Here is a 9,555-nt window from a genome sequence, read left to right as displayed (position 1 = left end):
AAGAAGGTAAAAGATTCACTATAAAATTTAATCCCATAATAATAATTTCGATCAGATTTAAGTATTTTTTCCTATATTTTATAACTTAGATAATTGAGAGGGGAAAGGATCAAAAACTCTAAAAACAATAGACTAAAATAATTATCATCCATTTTTTTATTTTAAACTTTTTTGCTAATTTGGAGGAGAAACTTCGGTTAGAACTTAAAAGTTAGAAGAGAGAAGTTACTATATATATTATTTTACTACTTCAGTCTCTTGCTATTAATTGTTATACTTTTCATTTTTAAAGTTAAACTATAAAAATATTAACAAACATTTTAGGATACACTTTTTATCATATTAATATATAAAAAAAATTGTAATGTATAGTATTTTTTCGTATGATTTTAGAATATTTAAATTTTTTATTTAAAAAATCGAATTAACGTAATCTATTTTAACTTTAAAAAAATTAAATTAATTTTCAAAAAGTACAATTTAACAAATAAAAATGAACGAAGAAATTAAATAATTATGAATTATGTAGTGCTATTTTTTAAAAAACTAAATGATATATAATATTGCATGTCTTAGTTGATATAGTGTGCCATTTGTTCAATAAAATTTTCAAAATTTATCTAATTAGGCAAGGGTCAACTTGACAGACAATTTATATCATTATATATTCCCAATATAACTTGTCCACTATTATAGACATACACTAGTGTCTTGGGCAGTGAGTGTTCACTCTAATCCAGACTTATTGAGTATCACCCTAATCCAGACATAAATCAAAATACACAATCAGTGGCGGATCTAAAAATTTAAAATTATAAGTGCTGTCTTAGCTACACAGCAGCGCTAAATTTTTATTACGAGACCATATTATAAACATGTAAAGAAGGCAAAGAGCATTCACCATCAATGTATATAAAAAAAAACAGTATGATGACCGGGACCAGTAAACCAACCCAAACACAAAAATTATTAAAACCTTTAACAACTCTCAAATAACCACTACATCAATATAGAACCTTTTGATATATGAGTGCTAATCGTTTAAAGTTTATACTATCCCTCTTAAGTTATATAAATATAATATTTCGATATAATGTTAATCGATGCTCGAGCATCCGCAAAAGCTTATATAAGTCTGCCCCGATATAGAACAAACGATAAATTGGTGTTCCATCCATAACTAACCGGATACATCACTTGCTAGTTTTTGTGCAAAAATAACTACCAAGAAAACACACAATTGGATGAGAAATTCATGAAAATATAGCAATTGTTACAAGTCTTGAGATTGCTTATAAACAGTTTTATTATGCATAATACACTAATGTACAGTTTAATTTGACCTCAGTTTATATTTTTTAATTTTAAATATGTATAAGTAGACATTAAATTTGTATAAAATTAAACAAGTAGACACATGTGTTCTATATGATGTTCTACGTGACCAGGGGCGGATTCACTATTAACACCCCTTGTCGAAAAATTACATTGTACATGGTCAAAATTTGGCTTAATAAATATATATACAAGTATTGACACCTCTTGATACAAGTTAAGAATTTAGTATAGTGATTAAGTTTTTGTGGAAGTTTTTTGAGGTCGTGTATTCTAGTTAAATGGTGCATATATATATTATGTCGTTTTATTATCATAAACTACTATTGTAGCTGAGACTAAGTTGAATGGTGCATATTATCATAAATTACTATTAATCAATCAATGACCATTGACATCACTTAATGATAATTTCGAGTCCGCTACAATATGTAGTTGAGACCAAATTAAAATTTTACATATATGTATTATGCTGTTTTATTATCATAAACTACCATTAATCAATAAGGACGGATTTGGAGAGTTACGACTTATTAAAGATTTGGTAAGAAATTATACAATATATAAGATGCTTTTTAATATTTTATCTATATATAAAGATTTTGAATCTCCTAATATACAATTAAGGATTGACTTATTAATTTAAAAAGTTCAATTTTTATCTTTAAATTTTCAAATTCAAATCTCAAAAACTAAATTATTATTTTTTAAAATCTAACTAATTAAAATTCTGAATTCGCCGCCGTTTTATTATTTCCATTTGGCAAAAAACAAGCCAAACAAAAAGATCCTTCACAAGTCCATGATTGTTGGATATAAAAAATGAATTTGTCTCTATCTTTTTCATATTTAACATTTTTCCCACGATTTAATTTTTCTTTTCAAATATTCAAAGATCTTTTCTTTTTTCTTACTTTTGACTTAAAATTATGAAAATTTTAGGACTTGTCAAAACCCATAATTAAAAATCAAATCTTTCTAAAATCCCAACTCATCTATATCTTCAAGGGTTTACAAGAACCTGAAACTTTGTAAGCAAAAATGGCGACTTTTTTCCCTTCTCTTGGACCCAATTCAATATTATCTCCATTTGTGGACCGATCAAGAACCATAAACCCAGTTTTCGAGCGAACCCACTTTGGAAATCTTCCACTTAACAAACCCTTTTCAAGGGGTATGCTTGGAGTAGCTCGATTCGGATTGGGGCAGGATCCATTTCCTGACCCGGAAACTGCAGAGTTGTTTTTCAAGGATTTGCTTACTCGGACTGAAGGGTTTTTGTATACAGTTGCTGATGCTGCTGTTTCAGGTTCTGTTGATACTGTTGTTGACACCACTGAAAGTGTTAAACAAAATAGTGATTGGCTTTCTGGTATTACTAATGGAATGGAGACTGTTTTGAAGGTTTGTTAATCTTAAAGTTTTGTTTTTTTGCTTTCTTTTTGAGCTGAAAGCTTTACTTATGGGGCTTTTGGGTTAGCTGTATTGGAGAAACTAGTATATAGACTAATGGAATAAAGGGTTAGTTGTTATTGTCATACTATGTTTGGAAGGAGCCCTTGTGGATTTTATTGATTCAAGTAGCCTTAGTTTTGCAGAAACAGTAATAGTGTTGGAATGAGATTGACTCGAGACTCGAGTAGAGTTAAATGAATAGTAAAGTTTCATATAGCCTACTCCCAACTGTTTTGGGATTGTTGTGTTGTTGATTGATTGATTTTTGAATTTTGTTTTGATAGTTGGGTTTCGGTTGCAATTTTATGGAAGGATGTAAGTGTGTTTCAAAATGTAATATTTAGCCGTTAAGAATTGTGTATTTGGCTATATTTCTGTTCATCTTTAAAGAATGAGGTTGTTAAAGTTGGTTTCTTTATTTGGTATCTTGGAACTTATCTGATCTATTAGTTGCTTCATTTGGTGGTATGATTGGGGTGAGAAGATGTAGTAAGAAGGAAAAAATGTTTCATGCCGCTATCAAATGGAATGAGAAATACTTTTCAGCCTAAATGTGGCATCCTTCTGCTCAGTGTTGGATAGATAGCATAGCATAATTATATCCAACTTTAATATATGGGTTGATCCAAAGATAAATTCTATTATCTCACATTCATATGTTACGCACATCAAAGAAAAATAAAAGAGAGAAAAATTAATAAAGTGGTTGTGCTATGTCCAGGTTCTGAAGGATGGGCTCTCAACTTTACATGTGCCGTATTCTTATGGTTTTGCAATCATTCTACTAACAATACTAGTAAAAGCTGCAACTTTTCCTCTAACCAAACAACAGGTCAGTGGTCTACTCTCATGTCATTGCAATATTCGTTACTTTCATATTTCTGTGTGGCAGATAGTATTTCAGAAGAAGCTAATTGAGCTTTACAAAGCATAAATTATATTCTTGGTTATGAAGGCTTAAGACGACTTACTATCTTCTAAGAATCATCTTAGGTAGAATCATCACTGGCAATGCGATCTATGGCACCACAAATAAAGGCTATTCAGGAGCGATATGCTGGAGACCAGGTTAATTTGGACCCAAGCTTCATTTATTTTTCACCATTAGTCAGCAGATTATTACCAGAGGATATACAAGCTTAAGTTAAACTATGGCATTTTCTTATATTTGTCCAGTGTGTAATCTTTGCTTTAACTTCTTATATACATCTATTTTAGGAGAGGATCCAACTTGAAACTGCTCGTCTTTATAAACTAGCTGGCGTGAATCCACTGGCAGGTCTCATATTTACTTTCTTTGTTAATGCCAAAGCTTTTTATGGTTGATAATTCTGGTAGGTCATCCTATAATAATTGTTTTTTAAATCATTTCTATAATCTACCCCCCCAGGATGTCTGCCGACTCTTGCCACTATACCTATATGGATTGGTCTTTACAGGGCCCTCTCTAATGTGGCAAATGAGGTAAAACTACCATTTTTTTTACTTGTTCACCCATTCTCTCCATAATCTTTTCACCTTGAATAGAAGCTACTAAAAAAGGAGACAGTGTTTAATCTTGATTTTTAAATGAGAAAGGAAAATAATGGGATAAGGACAAATATACCCCCAAACTATCGTAAATGGTATGCAGATACCATCTATCATACTTTTGGGACATTGGTGCTCCTGTCGTCCAAAAACTAGAGCATATATGCCCTTCACTCTCATGAAAGACTAAATAGGGACATGTGACACAATCTTATCCGTCGATACTATATTTAATAAATGTCAGGTCGGTGGATAAGATTATGACACGGGTATATCCATTAGTATAAAGGGTATATATGTTCTAGTTTTTGGACGGCAGGGGCACCAATGTCCCAAAAGTATGACGAATGATATCTGCATACCATTTACAATAGTTCGGGGGTCCTTTTTCCCAAAAATAATTTGGTAAGTGGAAAGCAAACTACTTCTGCCGGAAATTTCACCCTTTTATGCTCTTTAGCGAACTCATTCAATTTCTACAGATTCATTCAAGCATCTCTAACACTTCATTTTCATTAATATTTTTATTACATTAAGGGACTTCTGACAGAAGGCTTCTTCTGGATACCCTCGCTAGCTGGTCCAACAACAGTTGCTGCCCGTCAAACTGGAAGTGGCACCTCTTGGCTTTTCCCTTTTGTAGTGAGTCATATGCTGCTGTCCTGCCTTTCCTCATTTCTTTCGTTCGTTCTCTTTTTGGGTGTGTGTGTCTGGATTTTAGCTTGAAAATTTCATAGACATTTTATTGTTGTAGCATTGCATGTTTTGTTTATTTAACTTGTCCTTTTTCTTTCTTCTCCTTTTCGGGTTATGATGTCTGCAATATACGGATGTGTTTCGTTTGATGGCTCTTCTATGCTCCATTTATTTTTAGATGTATATAGAATATGAGTTTCTCTGCGGTGTGACTATCGCATCAGATTCTGTCCCTTCTACTAGCGCTATAAAGGTGGCATGCCATGTCTTATTTGAGTAACTCAGCAAGTGAGTCTGTCTCTGATTAAGGAAGCATACTGTATTCGAAGGATGAAGTTTGTAGTAATAAATAATCTGGAACAAAAGAATCTTGCTGTTCAGTTTATTAGTTGATGCATGCTGTCAAATTTCTGTAGTCGCTTCTGATTCTTATTGTTGGATTTTACAGGATGGTCATCCTCCGCTTGGTTGGTCTGATACTTTTGCATATCTTGTCTTGCCTGTATTGTTGGTTGTCTCCCAGTACATCTCTATTCAAATCATGCAACCATCTCAACAGGTTGGTCAATGAAAGCGATTACAGTCTCCTTTTATGCATGATAAAAGAGATTGCTCCTCTCCTTCTGCATTTATGATGATTTACTTTAACTCTATTGCTTTGTATCTCTTGTTGTTACCTCATTTTGTTTGGTTATTCTGGGTTACTTATGCTGTACATGGTAAATATACCATTTTGTACCCTGTGTTCAAGTATTCAATTCCAGTTGTTAGATACACGGTTCATTTACCATCTTGTTCCTTGTGTCAACTGTTGCATTCAATATCACTAGACCGTAAATGACTAAGCTCTTAAGTTGAGTCAGGTTCCTGTATATCCAACCTTTTGACTTCTTGTTGTAATACCATTGGACCTTCTTAGGGATGGTTGGTTCACTGAATAAATTCTACGTCAGGGTCCTGATGACTTGAATTCTGGTGCATGTATTATGAGTATTATTCACTTCCCGTCCATCCAAATGTTGGGCATGTTGTTGGTTAGTCTGTTATGAAGAAGTGAATGTGACTTTATAGCATTTATCTTCTAAATCATTTTCATCCTTTTTTTTTCCTGTTTAGTTTATAATTCCTTTTTAATGAATTTCCAGAGTGATGATCCAAATGTGAAGAACTCTCAAGCGATAACTAAGTTTCTCCCTCTAATGCTTGGTTACTTTTCGCTGTCAGTTCCTTCTGGTCTGAGCCTATATTGGTAAGCACTTCTTTATTACTAGTTCGGAAAAAGTGGTTTATTCCTCTGATCGTTTCTTTTTCTCTTTATTATCCAATTTATTGACGACTATTGTTCTCCCATGATCAATAACCTCTCAGAATTGTTTACCATCTTATGAAGGTTAACAAACAACATACTTAGCACCAGCCAACAAGTATGGCTTCAGAAGTTGGGAGGTGCAAAAGTTCCAACGTTGAAATTAAGTGATGATACACCTAAGAAAGAGCAACCTCAAATTCAGAAATTAGTCTCTGAAGCAACAATAGCTAAAAAGAAAGATGCAAATCCTACTTCAGATAAGCCCCGCCAGGGTGACAGGTTAGAAAGATGTCTAGACCTTTTTTGGAGGTGAGAAGTTCGTGGTTAGGACTTTATTGTGATTCTGTTCATTTTTTCAGGTTTAAACAGTTAAAGGAACAAGAAGCAAGAAAACGACAACAGAGGGAGGAGGAGAAGAGGAGAGCAGAGGTAGCAGCTAATTATAGAAAAGAAGACAAGACAGTTGGGTTAGAAACTAGGAATGAAATTGACTCTATTAATGGTGATTCTACATCTCTGAGTCGCAACGCTTCCACTTCTGAAAATTATCGTATTGTAAATGTTGATAGTACTTCTTCGGAAGTGAAGGTAGATGAAAGAAGTCAAACTGGTAAAATTCCAGATGATCACAACGATGGAGAGGATCAGCATGTTTCTGACATAAGAAATAAGGTAAAGTTAGGATCTTTTGGTTCAAAGCTGAATTTTAGTATATGTGGACAGATATCACTCGCATCAGAAGATCATTCTTATCGTCACATTTGCGATTCACCCCAAATTTTGAAGCTCTCATTGACTTCTATTTTCCTCGTGGGAAGTCAAATATTGGAAGTTATATTACTTTTTTGTGCAGGTGAACATAAGACGATATTATTAATTGACCAAATCCTAACTATAGATTTCCATTCCTACTTTCAGGGCGAAACTGTTACTTCTACCACCAGAGCTACAGATGATAAGCTTCCACTTGAAGTTGCACAAGAAGACAGAAGCGAGTAAGCAACTTAACCAAATGCTATACATTATACACCTGTAGTGAGGCCACTTGAATCTGCTGTAGTGCATCGAAACCTGATGCAAATATTGGGTTCACGAGCTTGGAGGACCTGGTGAGTTCACACTTGGAGGCTGCATAGTTGTAAATTATGATGTTAAAAAGAACGAGAAATCGCAACTGCTACTGAATCTTTTACGAGCATAGCTGGATAAATACCAAGTAGTGTAAAGAATCTGCTTTAGCGCCTCAAACGGATTATAGCATCACCGGTTTGATATTAATATACTTAGCATATACCAATGAAGTAGAGTTCTTGTAGAACAGTGTTATATTCTGTCAAATTTGTACCTCATGTGTTACGCGGCGGTTTTTCCATCATAATTTTTTCTTGTTGCAGTAATAATTTGGAACCCAGGAATTGGAAAGTGATATGAGCAAATTTTTTTTGCATCTACCATACAACTTAGTTTATTTTCTTGTTATTAATGTTTTTATTATTAGAAATATATTGGGCTATGAGCTCAAAGGAACACCATTTTCCTCTGTAAAAATCCTTTGGGGCATCTGTAAAATTGTAACACAACATGTCATGACTTTGGCGTGTACACATGCTTCTGTAGAATATAAAATTCGTTATCTTGAAAATAAGATATGTTACCTGCTGTCAAATATAGACAACTTGCTTGTGTAGAAATTCTTTAGAGTGGCCATGTTTATAACTTGAATGTGATGTATGCACACATTTAAACTTGATTTGTAATCCAAGTATTTGATTAAATAGATCGTTTTGTATACATATGATAACGACTCGTTGAGAAGATAAAGAAAAAGTTCCATTTGTAAAATATACTTTAATTTGAGGCTAGGAAAGAAAAGTTTCTACAATTTGTTACGTATCAAATCATAATATTTCATTAATTCATAAAAATAAACATCAAACTAGTTAATCAAAGATATCGAGAAGAAATACTGATTTGATTTCAAGGAACCGTTGTAACCCAAGAAATTAAGTCAATGACCGACTTGATATCTTAATTATTTCTTCCGTTTTAATTCATATGACTTTTTTTTTAAAACTTGTTTAATTATTTTTTAATTTCAACTTTTCGTATAATATATTAAGACTACTAAATTATAGGACATTTTAATACATTTAGTACTTCTGTAATTTAAGTCCACAAGATTTATAATTTTTTTTTAACATTTCGTATTAAATCCAAATAAATAAAGACTAAGAGATCACAATTTTAAAAAAGGCATTCATTCTATTACTTCGAATGCTCACAACTTTATTTGTGGGTGGTCCTTGCTTTTAACTTGTGGGACAATATTTATATATATATATATATATTAGAACCCTCTTAATTTACGTAATTGTACATATGAAAATTAAAAGTACACACGCAACATGGTTTTTATATTTTTAATGGGAAGAAGGGCTTGCTTTGCAAGGTTCGAAACATTACAAGTAGTAATTAAAATAACATTTTATTTCTTTAATTAGTTTGATGGTATTATTTGTTTTAAAAGGGAATATATTACTCTACTTTTATAATAACCTGTCAGCATTTATGTTTGTGTGTTTCACAATCTCCAGCATTCCAAATTGATAACATCTTTTAATGCCTTAAAAGGATTAATTTGCTTAATTAATTTTATTATGTGACTGTTTTAATGGGTGTGTCAAACCCTTAAAAATCACATAATCTAGTGGATTATTCCCTGTCTTATAGAGTATTACTAAAGATATCTATTTCAAATTACTTCATCATTAATTTTAATAGTAATTAATAATAAGATACATAAATTAGTACATTAAAAAGAGTTAAAAGGGTAAATTAATAAGATGCCCTTCATTTAATGCTTTTAAATGTTTTCTTTAAGCTTTGTTTATGTCACGATGCATTAAATTAAATATTTAAGGCAAGTTGACGGATTTTAAAGAAGCCTAAATTGGCATCAAAGGATACTTCGTCTAATGAATTAAAAATTAAATGTCTATTTTATTTGTTTACTTTACAAATTTAAGAGATAATTTATTACTTATTTTTAATTTATCCTTATTAATAACTATAATCATTTCTCAAACTATCAAATTTATCATATTTAAATAATGAAATATGATAAATTTTCACGTTGGACCCCCATTGTTTTGTAAATGTTGCACTTTCATCCCTTTTTGTATATGAAATATAGATTCTATTAAAGTTTTGTGCATTTTATTCACAACGGT

At 32.0% G+C, this 9,555-nt stretch overlaps 1 protein-coding gene across 1 annotated transcript; it reads left to right on the top strand.

Annotated features, from left to right (window-relative positions):
• The first annotated feature begins 2,279 nt into the window (after positions 1-2,279).
• Positions 2,280-7,779, top strand: LOC107020793 (ALBINO3-like protein 1, chloroplastic). Its single transcript, XM_015221294.2, has 11 exons — positions 2,280-2,739; positions 3,512-3,622; positions 3,784-3,858; positions 4,009-4,069; positions 4,181-4,254; positions 4,858-4,962; positions 5,465-5,575; positions 6,162-6,265; positions 6,407-6,604; positions 6,685-6,997; positions 7,244-7,779. The coding sequence occupies exons 1-11, from the start codon at positions 2,377-2,379 to the stop codon at positions 7,322-7,324; spliced, it is 1,596 nt and encodes a 531-aa protein (XP_015076780.1). The 5' UTR covers positions 2,280-2,376; the 3' UTR covers positions 7,325-7,779.
• Positions 7,780-9,555: the final 1,776 nt, after the last annotated feature.

Source organism: Solanum pennellii, chromosome 5 (assembly GCF_001406875.1).
Source record: "Solanum pennellii chromosome 5, SPENNV200".
In the NCBI taxonomy this organism is placed as follows: Eukaryota; Viridiplantae; Streptophyta; class Magnoliopsida; order Solanales; family Solanaceae; genus Solanum; species Solanum pennellii.
This window is presented reverse-complemented; position numbering and strand designations above follow the sequence as displayed.

Excerpts from the sequence above, each read along its gene's own strand:
- LOC107020793 (XM_015221294.2), top strand. The coding sequence starts at position 2,377 with ATGGCGACTTTTTTCCCTTCTCTTGGACCCAATTCAATATTATCTCCA. Across the intron at positions 3,623-3,783 it reads TTCCTCTAACCAAACAACAG|GTAGAATCATCACTGGCAAT; the intron begins GTCAGTGGTCTA and ends GAATCATCTTAG. Across the intron at positions 4,963-5,464 it reads CTTGGCTTTTCCCTTTTGTA|GATGGTCATCCTCCGCTTGG; the intron begins GTGAGTCATATG and ends TGGATTTTACAG.